The sequence below is a fragment of the Carcharhinus amblyrhynchos genome, chromosome 5 (genome assembly GCF_965287045.1).
Source record: "Carcharhinus amblyrhynchos chromosome 5, sCarAmb.v2.hapA, whole genome shotgun sequence".
In the NCBI taxonomy this organism is placed as follows: domain Eukaryota; kingdom Metazoa; phylum Chordata; class Chondrichthyes; order Carcharhiniformes; family Carcharhinidae; genus Carcharhinus; species Carcharhinus amblyrhynchos.
In genome coordinates this window covers 4532858-4553349 of record NC_137328.1, presented here as the reverse complement: position 1 = coordinate 4553349, position 20492 = coordinate 4532858, and the positions used below count along the sequence as shown (strand labels likewise).

General features: G+C 44.9%; 1 protein-coding gene across 1 annotated transcript in view; it reads right to left on the bottom strand.

The window, feature by feature from the left end:
* Positions 1-12094, bottom strand: part of mamdc2a (MAM domain containing 2a) — a 91598-nt gene extending 79504 nt beyond the window's left edge. The window contains exons 1-2 of the mRNA XM_080189597.1: positions 11986-12094; positions 11610-11726 (exon numbers count right to left, since the gene is read on the bottom strand). Coding sequence (XP_080045723.1) covers positions 11610-11726; positions 11986-12016 — 148 coding nt within the window. The 5' untranslated portion in view covers positions 12017-12094. The remainder of the gene's footprint in view (positions 1-11609; positions 11727-11985) is intronic.
* Positions 12095-20492: the final 8398 nt, after the last annotated feature.

Below are 20492 nucleotides of genomic sequence, written 5' to 3'. Positions count from 1 at the left end.
GGATGGAGATCAGTTGTGTGACGGTTGGTATGTTTGGCTTCAGCTTGCTGCAGGGACTGGAGTAAAACACCAGTGGACCCTGTGCAATGTGAAAGCAATGCCAACATTATATAGCAGCTGTTACTGTATCAACAACACCTCCCCCGTTCCCTCTCTATCCAGTACTTTATTTAATTACGAACCGAAGCTCGAGTATTTTTCAATTTATACTTCAATTGAAACGAGATACGCTTTTTAGAAAAGTAAGGTTCACATTACAGTTCAGTGCAGTGCTGTTCAGAGTTATTCTCACCGTTACATGTCCATATCGTTCCTCTAATTCATTCTCAGCCAAAAAACCAACAGTCCATTTTTCTCTACCACGCGAATAAAATCAAAACCTTTTCGTAACGTTATTCCTTCATGGGATGTGGGTGTTGCTGGCTGGGCCAACATTTATTGCCCATCCCAAATTGCCCCTGAACTGAGTGGCTTGTTCAGCCATTTCAGAGGGCAGTTGAGAGTCAACCACATTGCTGTGGCTCTGGAGTCACAGAGGCCAGACCGGGTAAGGGTGGCAGATTTCCTTCCCTAAAGGACACTAGCGAACCAGTTGGGGTTTTGTAAGTTGAAAAGGAATAGAGTGCTGGGTTAGAGGAACAAATGAGAGAGGGGAATTAAGAAATTTTAAGCTTAAAGTTTATTTATTAGTGTCACAGTTAGGCTTACCTTTACACTGCAATGAAGTTACTATGAAAATCCCCTAGTCGCCACACTCTGGCACTTGTTCGGGTACGCTGAGGGAGAATTTAGCATGGCCAATGCACCCTAACCAGCACATCTTTCCGACGGTGGGAGGAAACCGGAGCATCCAGAGGAAACCCACACAGACACGGGGAGAACATGCAAACTCTACACAGACGGTGACCCAAGCCGGGAATCAAACCCGGATCCCTGGCATTGTGAGGCAGCAGTGCTAACCACAGTAATTGCTCATTTGGAGATCCAGTGCAGATATGATGGGCCAAATGGCCTCCACAGCAATGTGGTTGACCTCTGAAATGGCCAACCAGGACACTCAGTTGTATTTAAGAAAGATGCTCAGCTTCTGAAGGGCAACAGGGGATGGCAATAAATATTGGACACGCACATCACAAGATTGAATTGTTTATTTATTTTAATGGGATGCGGGCGTTGTTGGCTAGACCAGCATTTATTGCCCATCCCTAATTGCCCTTCAGAAAGTGGTGGTGAGCTGCCTTCTCGAATCCTGTGTCCCTGCTGTAAATTCCTCTAATTAATGTTTGCGGTATGATGGTCCATTGGAGAGTCCACTGGAGAGATTCCAGCAGATTAACCTGGATAATTCCCAAGGGAACAATAAGATTCAGACATATAATTACATGCCCCTCAGTCACATCATAATCTAGTGTGTATAACAAGGATCAATTATCAGGTAAATTTGTATCTGTACATTCATAGCAATTAACAAATGCCTGGGTTTCACATTTTTTACCTGACCAAATTCCATACTTTCATTGGAAGCAGATTCAATAGGGAATAGGTAGCGGGTGGCACGGTGACACAGTGGTTAGCACTACTGCCTCACTGCACCAGGTACCAGGGTTCGATTCTGGCCTTGGGTCACTGTCTGTGTGGAGTCTGCACATTCTCCCCGTGTCTGCTTGGGTTTCCTCCAGGTGCTCTGGTTTCCTCCCACAATCCAAAGATACTCTGGTTAGGGTGCATTGACCCGAATAGCATTGGAGTGTGGTGACTTGGAGGAATTTCACAGTAACTTCATTGCAGTGTTAATGTAAGCCTTACCTGTGACTAATGAATAAACCTTAAAATTAAAGGTAGTTAAAAAAAGAGATATTTGCAGGGCTATGAGGAGAAGGGCAGGGGATTGAGACTAATTGGACAGCTCTTTCAAAGTACCAGCACAAGGGTGATGGATCAAATGGCCATTTTCTGTATGATTCTATGAAGTGAACCCCTCAAGCAGACTGCGGAGAGCCAGCCTCACGATGCATTGCACCTGACCATCAGGAAGGCATTTGACAAAGTTTTCTCTGAAAGGTTAGTCGTTAATCTCCAAGTTGTTGACGGCACATCTTGGACAAGGATATGAAATTGGCTGAAGGATAGAAAATAACATGCACTCGCTGGAGGAATGATGTCAAAGTGGGGATAAGTACTAAGTGGGGAAGTAAATCACTTAGGAAATGGGGAGGACCACGGTTTTCCATCTCTATCTACAAACTGGACTCAGAAACCAATGCCAGTTGGTCAAGTTTTCAGATGATGTTAAACCAAGAATGGCATTGAACTGGAGAAGGAATCTCAAACACGACAAGGCATGGGAAATGAAGATATGCACTCAATGAATGGTCAAAGATGAAAAGGAAATAGAACCAGGAGTCTTTGAAGACTTCATGGTTAACACCCCCGCACCGATGCACAGTAGCGATCAGCAAAGCCAACAGAACTTTCAGTAATTGACCTAGGGAGAAGATAAAGTTCAAAGTTTATTTATTATTGTCACAAGTAGGCTTATGTTAACACTGCAATGAAGTTACTGTGAAAACCCCGTAAGCGCCACACTCCGGGGCCTGTTTGGGTACACCGAGGGAGAATTTAGCATGGCCAATGCACCTAACCAGCACGTCTTTCAGACTGTGGGAGGAAATGGGGAGAACGTGCAGATTCTGCACAGACGGTGACTCAAGCTGAGAATTGAACCCGGGTCCCTGGCGCTGTGAGGCAGCAGTGCTAACCACTGTGCCACTGTGCCACCTGCAGGTGACAGGAGAAATCATGACCAAATTGCACAGTGCCCTGGTCAGACTCACGCAGAATACAAAGTCTATGGCTGGACATCAAGAAGATATTTATCCATTGGAAATGGTGCAAATTTTGAAATTGAGTATCCCGCAACTGGGGATGTCATGGGATCAGCAGGACCAAAGTGCAATGGGTACAACCTGGGGTGTACCATCTGCATGATCATGGTTCCAGGTAAGTGCAAAGAGCCAGATAATTGATTCCTCAACCTGAATTGTTAATGATACTACGAAGATACCCAGGCTTTGGTTAATTAAGTACCTACAGCACTTGGATCACAGAACGTAGAACCCTACAGTGCATCGAGTCTGCACCGACCACAATCCCACCCAGGCCCTATCCCTACACATTTACCCACTAATCCCTCTAACCTACACATCCCAGGACACTAAGGGGCATTTTTTTTTAGCATGGCCAATCAACCTAACCTGCACATCTTTGGACTGTGGGAGGAAACCGGAGCACCCGGAGGAAACCCACGCAGACACAAGGAGAATGTGCAAACTCCACACAGACAGTGACCCGAGCTGGGAATTGAACCCAGGTCCCTGGAGCTGTGAAGCAGCAGTGCTAACCCACTGTGCTACCGTGCCACTTATAAAGAGATAAGGGTGGAATTCTACCGGCACATCTGTCCAAGATTCGTACGATCCCGCCTGATGCCAATGGAGAATGCCGTTCTGTGAGCCTTGCCCACCCCTGGAATTGAGGCATGCGTGCTGATAAAATTCCGGCCATTGTCTCCTTTTAGGAGATGGTGTCTGAAAACATGTACCAACTGACTCAAGAACAGCTTCTTCCCTGCTGCTGCCATCAGACTTTTGAATGGACCTACCTTGCATTAAGTTGAACTTTCTCTACACCCTAGCTATGACTGTAACACTATATTCTGCACCCTCTCCTTTTCTTCTGCCCTATGTACTTTACGAATGGCATGTTATGTCCGTATAGCTCACAAGAAACAATACCTTTCACTGTATCCCAATAAATGTGACAATAATAAATCAAACCAAATCAATTGTTTTGCTCAGGAGAGTTATAAAGAAATATTTGCCACTTTAAGGAGTTGTTGATTAGTTATTTATTTTAAGTTGTTTGTTTTATTGGTATACTTAAGAGTATAAAGAGAGACAAAGTTAGAGACAGGTTGAAAGCAGACAGCTACAACTTGTGAATGAACCAATTATTAAGGAAAGTATTAGTATCTCAGGTCATATTCCACCGATTGGTTTACCAGTGGATTAATGGGGCTCATTAGGATAGACTGGAGGGACTTAGATATTTCAGCATGGAAAGAAGACACCTTGATGTGACTTTATAGATCTGTAAATGCAGCCCATGGAATCAGAAAAGGAAATGTTAGGCAATAGATATAAATATAATCATGATAAGGAACACTGAGTTATATCAGTAAAAGATAAGCTTAGGCCGATGTCAAGAAATCTTGTATCAGTGATTGACACATGGGCTGGAATTTTACCGTCTTGCTCAGCTCGCCATGGGAATAGGAGTGGGTGGGGGGTGGGCCATGGAAATGCCCACTGATCTCGGGCAGGGATTACAGTTCGGGAACAAGTGAGACCGGAAAATCCCGCTCGTGGTTTGGACTTCCCAATGAACACAAGAACAGGAAGAGGCCCTTAGCTTTTCAAATATGTTTTTCCATTCAATAAGATCTTGCTCAAAAATCAGATGGCAAACAAGGTGGTCCCACGGCACCGTGCCTAGTATTGCTTCATTCAAACAAGCCCCATAGAGTGGGATGTGTCCTTTATACATCTGGCACCCTACACCCAAGGTGACTACTCTACTCAGGATTCGGTCACATTAAGAGGTTGGAATTGCTTTAGGAATGTCCTCAAAGCATCCCTGATGAGGTCAAACGTCCCTGCAGACTCATGGGAGAAAGCACTTTCATTCATTTGTGGGATACAGGTGTCTCTGGCTGGCCAGCATTTACTGCCCATCCCTAGTTGCCTGAGGGCAGTTGAGAGTCAACCACATTGCTGTGGCTCTGAAGTCACATTTCCTTCCCTAGTGAACCAGATGGGTTTTTCCCACAATTGACAACAGTTTCATGGTCATCAGTAGATTCTTAATTCCAGATTTTTTTTTATTGAATTCAAATTCCACCATCTGCCATGGTGGGATTCGAACTCGGGCCTCCGGAACATTAGGTGAGTTTCTGGATTAATAGTCTAGCAATAATACCACTCGGCCATCGCCTCCCCAGCAGGATCATCAGAGGCAAAGTCGAGGTGATGGAGTGAGCATCCACACACACTGGGGAGAGACCGTTCACCTGCTCCCAGTGTGGGAAGGGATTCAGAGTTTCATCTCACCTGCTGAGACACCAACAAGTTCACGAGTGATTCCAGGGGTTGGATTCTGCTGTTATTGTTTCTGCTCTCAATTACACCCAGGACCGCATTTTGTTCATTCTCACAGTTGGCCAGTGGGTCTGTATCCTGGCCTTGCAAATATCTATCAATCCTAGATTTTATAATGATGAAATGAACTGGCACTGCTGCTTTGTGAGAGAGAGGGTTTCACAATTCAACCACCCTGTGCATGAGTAAGTGTTTCCTAACTTCTGTCCTGAGTTACCTGGCTCTGAGTTGAAGTTTATGGTTGGGATTTTCCAGCCACATTCACCCCAAAAATTCCTGTCCCAACTCAACAGACTTTTTCATTGGATCTCACCTGCTCCAATTCCCATGGCGGGTGGAATGGAAAAATTTGTCCCATAATGTTTTACATCACAGAAAGAGGCCCTTCGGCCCGTCATGTCTGTGCCAGCCATCAAGCACCTATCCATTTGAATCTTATTTTCCAACATTTAGTCCATAGTTTCAAATGGGTTTCAATTGCTCTTCTACATACTTCTTAAATGTTGTGAGAGGTCCCACCTCTACCATCCTTGCAGGCAGTGAGTTCCAGATTCCCACCACCCTCTGCATCAGGAGGTTTTTCTCAAATCCCCTCCAAATCTCCAGCTCATTACCTTAAATCTCTGCCCCCTGGTTATTGGCCATTCAACTAAGGGGAAAAATTTCTTCCTATCTAACCTATCTTTGATTTGATTTGATTTATTATTATCACATATGTTAGTATACAGTGAAAAGTATTGTTTCTTGCGTGCTACACATACAAAGCATGCCATTCATAGAGAAGGAAAGGAGAGAGTGCAGAGTGTAGTCTTACAGTCATAGCGAGGGTGTAGAGAAAGATCAATTAAAGCGAGGTAGGTCCATTCAAAAGTCTGACAGCAGCAGAGAAGAAGCTGTTCTTGAATCGGTTGGCGTATGGCCTCAGACTTTTGTATCTTTTTCCCAACAGAAGAAGGTGGAAGAGAGAAGGTGTGCAGTCCCTAATTATGCTGGCTGCTCTGCTGAGGCAGTGGGAAGTGTAGACAGAGTCAATGGATGGGAGGTTGGTTTGTGTGATGGATTGGGCTGCATTCATGGCCTTTTGTAGTTCCTTGTGGTCTTGGGAAGAGCAGGATCCCAGACCAAGCTGTGGTACAATGTTAAAGAATGCTTTCTATGGTGCACCTGTAAAAGTCGATGAGAGTCGTAGCAAATATGCCAGATTTCCTTAGTCTTCTGAGAAAGTAGAGGCATTGATGGACTTTCTTAACCATTTTGTCAGCGTCTATGTCCTCCATAATTTTGTACACCTCGATCAGGTCCCCTGACTGAGGTGTACAAAAGAAAAACAACCCCAGACTAACCAATTTCTCTTTATATCTGAAACACTCTAGCTCAGGCAACATCCTGGTGAATCTCCTGTCACCTTCTCTAGCGCAATCACTTCCAGCATGCTGACCTGTTGCAAGATGGGATGGGACGGGGAGAGATGCTTCAGGATCTTTCTGGTTGAATAATGACAAAGGGCCAGGATTGATGTCCTGCCATCAATGTGATTCATTGTGGCTTTTGATCCAGGCAGCATGCACTTCCGAACAAACAACAAGCCTTAACCATCAAAAAAGTGATTCAAAATGATTTGAGTTGTATGTCATCGTGAATGAGGGCAGTGCATTAATCCCACTTCATCTCCTTAACAGCAACTGTTGCCTCAAAATACATTTGAATCTCACCTCCCCTTGGATTGCTCTGAAGCAAAGAACAAGTTGCATTTATATCGTGCTGTTAATGAAGTTAAAAACACACCGAGGTGGTTCACAGGGAAGATTTGACAGTAAGGAGATATTTGAACAGGTGACCATAAGCTCTGTCAGAGAGGTAGATTACAAGGAGAGTCTTAAAGAAGGACAGAGAATTGTAAGGAGGGAAATTCCTCAGTTTTGGGCCCAGGCAGCTGAAGGCATGGCTGCCAATAGTGGAATGATTCAAATCAGAGAGGTACAAAATGATAGAATTGGAGGAGGGCAGGGTTCTGACAGGCTGTGGAGGGTTTCAGAGATATCGAGAGGAATTTTCCTGCCGCGCTCGGCCCAAAACCTGAAAATCCCGTCCAAACTCAGTGGACCTTATCATGGTCCATATCCTGCCTGCCATGATTCCCATGGCAGATGGGACAGGAAAATGTCACCCATTTTGTGCATGTGCGTATGAGTGTGAGTGTGTGTGTCAGTGTGTGTGTGTGTGTGTGTGTGTGTCTGTGTGAATGTGTGTGTATGTCTGTCAGTGTGTGAGTGTATGTGTGTGTGCGTACATGTGCCTGTGTGTGTGTGTGTGTGTCTGTGTGAATGTGTGTGTGTATGTCAGTGTGTGACTGTGTGTGTGTGTGTGTGTGTGTGTGTGTACATGTGCCTGTGTGTGTGGGGGTGTGTGTCTGTGTGAATGTGTGTGTGGGTGTACGTCTGTCAGTGTGTGAGTGTATGTGTGTGTGTGTACATGTGCCTGTGTGTGTCTGTGTGAATGTGCGTGTGTATGTCAGTGTGTGACTGTGTGTGTGTGTGTACATGTGCCTGTGTGTGTGGGGGTGTGTGTCTGTGTGAATGTGTGTGTGGGTGTACATCTGTCAGTGTGTGAGTGTATGTGTGTGTGTGTACATGTGCCTGTGTGTGTTTATGTGTGTGTGTTTATGTGTGTGTATGTGTATGTCTATGTTTATGTGTGCATGTGTGTCAGTGTGTGTGTGTCAATGTGTGTGTGCGTGTGCATTACGTGTGTGTGTGTATACATGGGTGTGTATGTGTATTTATGTGTGTGTTTATGTGTGTGTGTGTCAGTGTGTTTATGTATGTGTGTGTGTGTGTACGTGTGTGTCTGTGTGTATGTTTATGTGTGTGTGCAGAAGAAGGTGGGGATTGAGTCCACTCGGGGCTTTGAAAGCAAGGATAAGAATTTTAGATTCCGAGCATTGCTGGAGCAAAATTCAGCGTAGGTCAGGGGGCACAAAGATTCATAGAATCCCTACTGTGCAAAAGGAGGCTATTTGGCCCATCAAATCTGCACTGACTCTCTGTCAGAGTATCTTACCTAGCTCCTTTTCGATCACTCTATCTCCATAATCCCAGTAGTGACTTTTAAGGGGCATCTTAACAACTACATGAATAGGATGGGAATAGAGGGATATGGTCCCCGGAAGGGTAGGGAGTTTTAGTTAACTTGGGCAGCATGATCAGTGCAAGCTTGGAGGGACAAAAGGCCTGTTCCTGTGCTGTAATTTTCTTTGTTCTTTGAATCATAGAAATCCTACAGCACAGAAGCACCATTCAGCTCATCAAGTCCACACCAATTCTCCAACAAAGCATCTGACCCAGGCTTTTTTCCCGTAACCCACATATTTACCCCACTAATCCCCCTAACCCACACATCTTGGGTCACTAAGGAGCAATTTAGCATGGCCAATCCACCTAATCTGCACAACTTTGGAGTGTGGGAGAAAACAGGAGCACCCAAAGGAAACCCAAACAGACATGGGGAGAACGTGCAGACTCCTCACACATAGTGACTGAGGCTAGATTGAACCTGGGTCCTTGGCGCTGTGAGGCAGCAGTGCTAACCATGTCAATGTAAAGTGACTGACTCCCTAAACAGCCTGTGGTTTAAATACATTTATTTGTCTCAAAAAGATTCTGGGTTCAGCACCCAAAAATCTGAACACATAATCCAGGCTGACATTTTCTAAAGTTTAAAGTTTATTAATGTCACAAGTAGGCTTACATTAACACTGCAATGAAGTTAATGAGAAAATCCCCTAGTGACATGTAGTGACACTGAGGGAGCACAGCACTGTCAGAGGTGCTTATCATCACAAGTAGGCTTACATTAACACTGCAATGAAATTACTGTGAAAATCCCCAAGTCACCACACTCCGGCACCTGTTCAGGTACACTGAGGGAGAATTTAGCACAGCCAATGCACCTAACCCACACATCTTTCAAACTGTGGTAGAAAACCGGAGTACGTGGAGGAAACCCACGCAGACACGGGGAGAGTGTGCAGACTCCACACATACAGTGACCCAGGTTGGGAATCGAATCCTGGTCCCTGATGCTGTGAGGCAGCAGTGCTAACCACTATGCCACCGTGCTGCCTTTGGATATGTCTTTGAAACTCCCTAAGCAGTGGGGGGGGTGGAATGTGAAAGAGAATCTATGGCCACCATTCAAAGAGCAGCTTGGCATTTCTTGCTAGTGGCCAGAACATTATTTAAAACCCAACCAAATCCAAAAGAAATTTGTTCATTTACCTCATTGTGGGAGCTTGCTATGCACAAAGTGACAGCTGCACTTCCTATATCCAAATAATGAGCAAGCTTCAAAAAAGTACTTCTTTGTGTGTAAAGAGACGTTTTGGAATGACCAGAGTTTGTGAAAGGTGCTTTATCAATACATGAATTTCTCTCCTTAAATAAGCCTCCTTTCCCTCCAATCTTATTGTACTAACAAGTTGCTCTGTGTTTGATTTGTGGTGTCTAATTGGAATGTCGTCCTATTTATTTGAGTTACCGACAGATGGTTCAGTCCATCAATGTTCCAGAATCTCCTCAATACTGACATGTGGTGCTCGTTCATCACTTATGACAGCTAACAAAAGCACCGGCTGCCAAATGTAACAAAACATTATCTCCATATTCCAGGAATGTTTTACGAAGGTTCTCAATACCCTGTGATTAGGCTATCTGTATTTTTTACATATTAATTAAGGTGCTGACAGTTCAATAGTAACTGAGCTGCTGCTTTGAGAAGTGGAGATTCAGTGGCGGTGATTCCAAGTTGAGCTTTTGACAGTGGAAGTCGTCAGGAGGATCACTAACCAGAGGACACAGATTTAAGGTATATGGGAGAGGTAGAGATTTTTTTTTAAAACGCAGTGAATTGCTGTGATCTGGAATGCACTGCCTGAAAGAACAGGGGAAGCAGATTCAGTAATAACTTTCAAAAGGGGATTGGATAAAAACTTAAATCATAGAATCCCTACAGTGCAGAAAAACACCCATTGAGTCTGCACCAACAACAATCCCTCCCAGACCCTGTCCCCGTATATTTATTCTACTTATCCCCCTGACAATTGCCCCCAAGAGGCAATTTAACATGGTCAGTTAACCTAACTTGCAAATTTCGGGCTCTGAAAGGAAACCAGAGCACCTGGAAAACCCATGCAGACATGGGGAGAATGTGCAGACTCCGCACAGAGAGCCAAGCCGGGAATTGAACCCAGGTCTCTGGCGCTGGGAGGCAGCAGTGCTAATCACTGTGCCACTGTGCCACCATAAAGTGCCACTTCTCTCACTGATGCATCACCCCAATGCTTCCTTTCCGTAAAATTGGTGATAGCAATTGCCCCCTTTTTTAATCGCTTTATATCAGTCCATGACACAAACCAGCCTCCCATCCATTGACTTTGTCTACACTCCCCGCTGCCTCAGAAAAGCAGCCAGCATAATTAAGGACCCCACCCACCCCGGACATTCTCTCTTCCACCTTCTTCTGTTGGGAAAAAGATACAAAGGTCTGAGGGCAGGTACCAACTGACTCAAGAACAGCTTCTTCCCTGCTGCCATCAGACTTTTGAACGATCTGTCTTCTATCAAATTGATCTTTCTCTACACCCTAGCTGTGACTGTAACACTGCAATCTCTCCTTTCCTTCTCTATGAACGGTATGTTTTGTCTGTATAGCGCGCAAGAAACAATGTTTTTCACTATATGTTAATAGGTGACAATAATAAATCAAATCAAATTGGAATCCATCAGCGCTCCAAAAACGCGGGTAACAGGAACAACTGGCTAAGTGGGGGTCGTGATACAGAGACGCCGGCGCTGGACTGGGGTAAACACAGTAAGAAGTCTCACAGTAAGAAACCTGGTGTTGTGAGACTTCTTATTAAGTGGGGGTCCACATCTCCAAATACAGAAACTCACACTTAGGATAATGGACAAGAGACCGCCCAGACATGATAAGCCTGCAAAAATCAAATCCTGTATAAAAAGACTCCGGTCTCCATCACTGCCTCAAACCCGGGATATACCAGCTGGCATTAGAGCATATTACTTGACAAACACACACACACCAACAAATATACACAAAACAGTAATGCCTCTGACAGAGGGCGCTTTGACAAGTCCATAGTACGTGAAAAGTTAACGCCACAAATGAAAAGCTTTTGTTTGGCGAGACTTCTCAATGAATTTTGTCACTGAGGAGTTTCAGGGAGATTCTGTAACACCCCCGCAATCGATTTTCCTTTTTTTTTAAAGAAACTCCTTTATCCCTGGAGTTCTTTTATCTCCCCGGTTGTAGGGCAAGCGTTTGCATGCAGAATTTTGAGTTTGCTCAGCCCGGGTGTCAGCGACTTGTCCTCACCTTGCAAATTCACAATCCACGGATCATTGTTGGAATCTGACTCGTAGCCACAGGTATCATCCTCAAAGTCACAAGAACCGCTACTCCCCAGGAGCTCAGTACTGGCAAACTGTACAGCTTCACAGACCACACACAAGCAGCATAAGAGAGAGAGAGACAGAGATAAAACACAAAGAAATAAAAAAGTTGGCATGCAACAAAGTTAAAATATTTGCCTAAAAAACTCTATTACCGTCTACATCAAACCTACAAACTTTTAGTTTGCAAACCAACTGTTCAAAAAAAACAGGTGCAGAATGGAATCGCTTCTATAAATTATAAATATATAGATTATGGCTAGATATAAATTTAGAAAATAGTTGAAGTGGACATTTACCGTGCAGAATTAAGAGTGTAAGAGGCTTCATGGCGTGCAGTTAGATCCAAAGTGAAGGGTTACTGTTCAGACTCTCACAGCAGCACAGGGTTCTGCAAAATTGTAAGGCTAGAAGAGGGGAACTGCCTTGTTTCAGTCAGATTTTTGCAGGAGGGATATCTCAAGGGGCGGAGAGTGAGCAAAAGAAAGGAAACCAGTTCCAGATTGGCTGGGAAACACCTACCAGAGAGAAGCTAAGATTTTTTTTTCTCTCTAACGGTGTAAGTAGAGTGGATGAGGGACACTCAAATATCTCCTGCTGTCACAGCAGCACTTTCCTTGTTAATATCACCCCCATTAATCACTCCCATCCCCTCACATTTTGAGAAATCCATTGTCATCCAACTGAACATTTGAAAAAAAGGCATATTTTCTTGCATTCCCTATAGAGACCAGAACACTTTTGTCCTTGTCAGGAGAGGGGCGGGAAAGAGAGGGGTGGGGGAGAAGAGTCAAGAGTATCAGCTAATGCTGATCTCCTGGGGGGTTTATTCCTGCTCAAGAATCTTCACTGACACTAAAAAAAATGACACAGCCTCATTTATTCAAACATTTGTCAACATTTACACAGTGCTGCCAATTTGATGCTTGCTGGTGGAGGTCAAATCCTCCCTCAAACACATTTTCTTATTGCTGATGTCTGCCTTGCCAAGTGAGTTGGGAGCCAGTGATACAGTCACAGCAAGATGGGTCAACGTGTCAGGAACTGAGTTTGCGATCAGTCATAAACAATCGCACTGCAATGGAATAAAGCCTTCAGTTGTTTGATTCTTTCAAGAGATTATTTTGATTTGATTTGATTAATTGTCACATGTATTAGTACACAATGAAAAGTATTGTTTCTTACGCACTATACAAACAAAGCATACCATTCATAGAGAAGGAAAGGAGAGAGTGCATATTGTAGTGTGACAGTCATAGCCACGATGTAGAGAAAGATCAACTTAATGCAAGGTAGGTCCATTCAAAAGTCTGACAGCAGCAGGGAAGAAGCTGTTCTTGAGTCAGTTGATATGTGGCCTCAGACTTTTGTGTCTTTTTCCCGATGGAAGAAGGTGCAAGAGAGAATGTCCAGGGTGCGTGGGGTCCTTAATTATGCTGGCTGCTTTTCTGAGGCTGTGGGAGGCTGGTTTGCATGATGGATTGGGCTCCATTCATGATCTTTTGTAGTTCCTTGCGGTCTTGGGCAGAGCAGGAGCCCATACCAAGCTGTGATACAACCAGAAAGAATGCTTTCTATGGGGCATCTGTAAAAGTTGGTGAGAGCCGTAGCAGACATGCCAAATTTCTTTAGTCTTCTGAGAAAGTGGAGGCACTGGTGGATTTTCTTAACTATGGTTAGAGAAAACATGGCAAACGACTCAAGGAATATTATTGTATTTGACTTCACTGAAGAAGAGAATGCTGGCAATGCAGGGGTAAAGGAAGAGAAAGCTGAGAAATTGGCTAGGATAAAAATGGATCATAGAGAGTTGGCAGCGAAGAAGAGTCAGCCAATCTGAACGAGATGTATCCTTGATTGCTAAGGGAAGCACTAGTGGAAATTGTGGAGGCTCTGACCACAGTCATCAATCCTGTGTCAATGTGAGAGTGGAAGATTGTAAATGTTACACCCCTTGTCTAATAAGGAGACGGTGGCGCATTGGTAATATCCCTAGATTAATAACCCAGAGACCCCAGTGTACCGCTTTGGGTACCTGAGTTCGAATCCCACCATGGCATATGGTGAAATTTGAATTCAATTAAAGAAAATATGGAATTCAAATTAATGATAACCATAATTAATGTTTAAAAAACCCATCTCATTCACTAACACCCTCTAGGGAAATCTGCCATCCTTACCTAGTCAGCAATGTGGTTGGTTCTTAATTTAGGGATTGGCAATAAATGCTGACCCAGCCAGCGACACCCACATCCATTAATGAATAGGGGAAAAATAATCTGAGGTCAGTCAGAATAATACCAGCAGTGGGAAAACTTCTTGAGGCATATTTGGCCCAATTTTAACCCTGTGCAGGTGAGTGGGTCTTGATGGGGTGAAAATTGAGCTCATACAGAATGAACCATCCATTGGGCAAAGTGGAGTTAATAAATGAAAGCTGATTTGCTAAATGCTCATCAGGTTTGACCACCTTGATGGAGTTTGATGGAATAATGCAAGCATTAATGAGGGTGGGGCCATTGATGTTGTGAACAATGACTTTCGGAAGGTTTTTGGTGTAGTGCCACATGATAGGCTTGTTAGCAAAACTAAAACCCTGAGGGCTAAAAGGACAGTGGCTGTGTAGATACCAAATTAGCCAAAGGGCAGAATACTGAGGGGAGTGGTGAATGGTTGTTCTTCAGGCTGGAAGGGAATATTCGGATCACAGTTCTTTCTGATATACATTAATGGCCCTGGACCTGGGGAATCAGGGCATGAATTCAAATTTTGCTGTTGACCAAAAACTGGGAAACGTCGGAAGCAGTCAGGAGGATCGCATCTAAATTCTTGACCAAGACAGGCACGTAAAATAGGGAGACATACAACAGATGGAATTAAACTCTAATAAGCGCGAAGTGATTTGTTTCGGCTGGAAGAATGAAGAAAGGCAACATAAACAAAATGGCATAAATTTAAACAGAACGTGGAAACAAACATTTACACAAAATCTTTGGTGATGACAGAACAAGTTGATCAAGCTGTCAAAAGTGCAGGGGGTTTATAGCTTGAGGCATTGAGTGCAAGACACTAGTTAGACCCCAGCTGGATCATAAGAACATAAGAAATAGGAGCAGGAGTAGGCCATCAAGCCCTTCGAGCCTGCCCCGCCATTCAATAAGACCATGGCTGATCTGAAGTGGATCGTGATCATTGTGGACCATTGTGGATACCGTACCTAGGAACAATTTCAAGACCTTGGAGTGGCTGGAAAGGAGATTTACCAGAATGGTGCCAGGGATGAAAGACAGCGATTACGTGGAAACATGAACGAGATGAGGATGGTTCATGCAGCACGGTGACATAATGGTTACCACAGAGCCAGGAACCGGGTTCAACTCCAGCCTTGGGCGACTGTCTGTGTGAACAGAGTAAGAATTCTCACAACACCAGGTTAAAGTGCAACTGGTTTAAATGGAATCATGAGCTTTCGGAGTGCTGTTTCTTCATCAGGTGAGCCACTCACCTGATGAGGGAGAAGTGCTCTAAAAGCTCGTGAGTCCATATAAACCTGTTGGACTTTAACCTGGTGTTGTGAGAATTCTTACTGTAACCACCTGAGTCCAACATCAGCATCTCCACATCATGTCTGTGAGGAGTTTGCACGTTCTCCCTGTGCCTGCGTGGGTTTCCTCTGGGTGCTCCAGTCCAAAGATGTGCGGGTTAGGTGAATTGGCCTTGGTAAATGCGTGGGGTTATGGGGATAGGGCAGCGGGGAGGGCCTGGGAAAGATGCTCTTTCAGAGAGCCAGTGCAGACTTGATGGGCCAATTGGCCTCTTTCTGCATTGTAGAGATTCTATAGTTCTAAAACAGAGGAGATTCAATTGGGGTGTTCAAAACCATGAATGGTTTTGATAGAACAAATAAAAAGAACTTGTTTCCAATGAGCGGAGAGTTGGTAACCAGTGGACACTGATTTAATTTGATTGAATAACGAACTCGAGGTGAGACAATATTTTTTACACAGGGAGTTATGGTGATCTGGAATGCATTGCGTGATGGAAGCAGATTGAATGGAATCTTTAAAAAGGAATTGGTTATATAATTGAAAAGGGAAACATTGCAGGATCCATGGGGAAAATCGTAGCCAATGGGGAGAAATTGGATTGGTCGTTCAAAGAGCTATAACAGGCACAATGGTTGAATAGCCTCCTTCTGTGCCGTAAGAAAGATTCAGCAGAACGGAGTTGAGTGGATCATTGAATCATCGAACCCCTACAGCGCAGAAAGAGGCCATTTGGCCCATCGAGTCTGCACCGACCACAGTCCCATCCAGGCCTGATCCCTACACATTTATTCTTCTAATGCCCTCATATCAAGGGACAATTTAGCAATCCACTTAACCAGCATATCTTTGGACTGTGGGAGGAAACCAGAGCACTCGGAGGAAACCCACATAGACATGGGGAGAATGTGCAAACTCCACACAAACAGTGACCCGAGGCTGGGATTGAACCCTGGTCCCTGGCGTTGTGAGGCAGCAGTGCTAACCACTGTGGCACCCTAACAGCAACGTGGTTGGTTCTTAACTTAGGGATTGGCAATAAATGCTGACCCAGTCAGTGCCACACACATCCCATGAACAAGTAGGGAAAAAAAAATCTCAGGTCAGTCAAAATAATATCAGCAGTGGGGAAACTTCTAGATGTATATTGGGCCTAATTTCAACCCTGCGCAGGTGAGTGGATTTTAAAGAGGTGAAAATTGGGCTCATACAGGATGAATCATCACTAGGATAGACAGACCATGGGAGATATAGGCAGTTGGATTAACTAACGAGCTTCTGGTGCTAGGTTGTACCCAACTCTGAAAATGTTAGACTGAAGCAAGCAGGAAATCACAGCTGTTGTGACCTCAACTGAACCAAAGTGAACTGTGGGAATATTTGGGGATTACCAGGGGAAAATAAAGGAAAACGGTCCAGGGAGTGCTCGATCCAGTTGTAGCAAATAGTCTGGAATAGGCAAAGAAAGAATGGAAAGAAAGAATGGGAGAAGTAAAGAAAAAGAGAGGCTTGTAATTCTGCAACACCTTCTGTAAGCCCTTACCACCCCAAAACACCCAGTTAAGTACATTTCGAGTCTAATCATCGTTGTAATAGGGAGAACCCAGGAACCGATTTACACACAACAAACTCCAACATTTCTGACAAAACATCATTGACCTGAAACTTTTACTCGGTTGTTTTCTCCACAGATTCCACAGTAACCCCATTGCAGTGTTATTGTAAGCCTTACTTGTGACTAATAAATAAGCTTTTCGAAAAAAAATTTGTTGAGTGTTCTCCAGCTCTTTCTGTTTTTATTCCTGATTTCCAGCGTTTTTGCTTCATTTTGTGTTTAGTATTGTTTCAGCTGTGGAGGCTTGTTTAAAGCCGTTAGATCAAAGCACCCCGCTCGTGAACCTGAGGCTGCACTTGAGGTTCAGGTGAAGTCAAATCCCCTCCCTCTGCGCTGGGCGGAAGGAAAGCAGCGGGAACACAACGGGGTCGAAAATAGATGCACGAAACAAAGCGTTGCTGGAATGAATGGTTATGCTGTCTGTGAGTTTGATGGCAGAGATATTCATGACGCCTGTCCTGGTCAGAGGGCTGTGAACAGATGCTAGGTTCATTGTTTGGATTTTTGGTGTCAGCTGTGACTCAGTGCCCAGTGCTTTCTTGACTCAGAGGCAGATGTTTCTGGGTTCAAGTTCCACTCCAGACCCTGAGCACCAAGGTCTGTGCTGGTGCTGTACCGAGGGAGCACAGCTAACTCAGATAGCTGGAATCTGATGTAGATGATCATAGAATCTCTGCAGTACAAAAGGAGGCCATTCGTCCCATCGAATCTATACCACCAACAATCCTATCCAGGGCCCATTCCCGTATCCCACATTTACCCTGCTAATCCCCCCTGACACTAAGGGGCGATTTAGCACGGCCAATCCACCTAACCTGCACGTCTTTCGGACTGTGGGAGGAAGCCGGAGCACCTGCAGGAAACCCACGCAGACACAGGGAGAATGTGCAAACTCTACACAGGCGGTGACCCGAAGCCGGGAATTGAACCCAGTTTTCTGGCACTGTGAGGCAGCAGTGCGAACCAGTGCGCCACTGTGCCACCCCCATGTGTGTGTGGTGTGTGTGTTTGGCACAGGGGCTGGGGTGTACGTCAGGACAGGGTGCAGGAGGAGACTATTCGGCCTATCGAGTCAGCAACCCCGACCCTATGAAAGAGCATCCTCCCAGGCCCTATCCCGTAACCTCGTGTATATTGACATAGTGGCACAGTGGTTTGCACTGCTGCCTCCCAGAGCCAGGGACCTGGGTTCGATTCCTGGCTTGGGAGACTGTCTGTGTGAAGTTTGCACATTCTCCCCATATCTGCATGGGTTTCCTCCGGGTGCTCCAGTTTCCTCCCACACTCCAAAGATGTGCGGGTTAGGTGGATTGACCATACTAAATTGCCCCTTGGGATCAGAGGGACTAGCTAGGGTAGATGCACGGGGTTATGAGGAAAGGGCCTGGGTGGGATTGTGGTCGGTGTGGACTCAACGGGTCAAATGGCCTCCTTCTGCATTGTATGGATTCTATAATTTATCCCACTAATGCCCTAACCGACACATCTTTGGACACTAAGTAAAATTTTGGTCTCCTTACCTAAGGAATAATAGAAGGTTGCAATAAAAGTTCACCAAACTAATGGATGGAGAGATTGTCCTAACAGGAAAAAAGAAACAGACTGATGCAGGAAAGGTGTTTCCCCCCAGCTGTGGAGATTCTATCATTGAGTGTGTTCAAGACAGAGAATGATAGATTTCTGTGTTATTAACTGGGATCTAGGGGCAGTGCAGGAAAATGATGTTGAAGATCAGCCACGATTTCATTGAATGGTAGAGTGGGTCTGAGGGGATGAGTGGCCTACCCCTGCTCCTACTTCTAATGGTCCTTGTGTCCTGATTATTATCACTAATGGCATATTATCTGGTCATTATCGCATTATTGTTTGTGGGAGCTTGCTGTGCACAGATTGACTGTTGAGTTTCCGATATTACAATAACACCTGTATTTGAAATGTTCTTCATTGATTGTGGAATGCTTTGGGGGGGGGGGGGGGCACCCTTGGGCGCTATACAAATGCAAGCGTTTTTTTTTCCCTTCAAAGTGAGGCTATGGTCTTTGGGGCCTATTTGGATTTGCTCGACTTACATATTTTCAAGTAATCAAGGTGGTACCTAGGCAGACTCTAAGCTATTAACAGATTTTTTTTATCGCAGGCAGAATTCTTCACAACAGAATGGGGAATTATATCACTCCCTGTCTGAAGACAGCACCGTCACCTCATAAGGAAATTTTTCTTGCAAGATACAACTGAATGAGGTCACATATTTAAACGGGCGATTGTGTTGAATCTGTAAAATGTCCGTTTCATGTTGCTTTTGACTGTAAATCATTAGATTGTTAAAAGAATTGTTGCCTCGCTACATCAACATGAGGAGAATTGAAAGGGTTTCAGCTGCCTGTTACGTGTGACCCACTAGCTCCTTGAGCACTACATGTTCTTGGCAGGTCATACACACACTCCTCGCGTAATGTAACTTCTTCAATCCAAAACAACTAACAATTTCTCAAATTAGGATGATTCTTGGGAGTCAATGGCCACAATTTTACAGGCACGCCTGCCCCAGTTCCGGGGACCGGGCTCGGCTCGGAGAACGGCATTTTCCATTGGCCTTGGGCGGGGTCGTATAAACCTCAGGAGGAAGCGCCGGTGAAATTCAGTCTCATGGGCTCCATTCTCCAGCCTTTAGCCGTATGTTATCCGCCACTAGTCATTTGCTAGCGGCGGGATTCTCTGCTCCCGCTGCTGTCAAAGGGGCCCCACGCCAGCGGGAAACCCACCCGCCGGGGTCCGCTGCCGGCAGGACCGGAGAATCCTGCTGGCGTGAACAGTCAGAAAATTCCGGCCTACGTTTGCCCCAGTTCTCCCACGTATCTAGGTTCCACAAGTGCCGATAGGCCCAAAGCCTCCACGACCATTTGTATTTAGATAGCACCGTTAACTTAGTTAAAATGTCCCAAGGCTCTTCACGCCACAGGAACATTTTCAAATAAATTGATAAGTTACTGCCAGAAATTTTAGAACAGGGACCAAAATCTTGGTCAAAGAGATGGATCTTAGGGGACATCTTAAAGGAGGAGAGAGACAGAGAGGTTTATGGAGGCACTCCAGAGCTAAGGGTCTTGGCAGCCAAAGGCATGGCCACCAATGATGGAGCGTTAGAAATTGGGAATACATCCAAAAGGACAAGGTTAGAGGAGTGCTGAGATTTTGGAAGGTTTGAAGGATGGAAGAGGTTACAGAGAAAGGAAAGGGTGAGGGTTGGGAAGGGATTTGAAGACAAGGGTGTGAATTTTAAAATCAAGGTCTTGCTGCGCTGGGAGCCAGCGTAGATCAGCAAGCACAGGAATTAGGGTTTGGGCAGCAGGGTCTTTGTATGAACTCAAGATTCTGGAGGTTAGAAGGTTGGAGTTAAGCCAGGAGAACAAGTTAAAGTGCTGATGGGCTCCAATCCAATCCATCGCGCAAACCAGCCTCCCATCCGTTGACTCTGTCTACACTTCCCACTGCCTCGGCAAAGCAGACAGTATAATTAAGGACCCCATGCACCCGGACATTCTCTCTTCCACCTTCTTCTGTTGGGAAAAAGACACAAAAATCTGAGATCACATACCAACCAACTCAAACACAGCTTCTTCCCTGCTGCCATCAGATTTTTGAATGG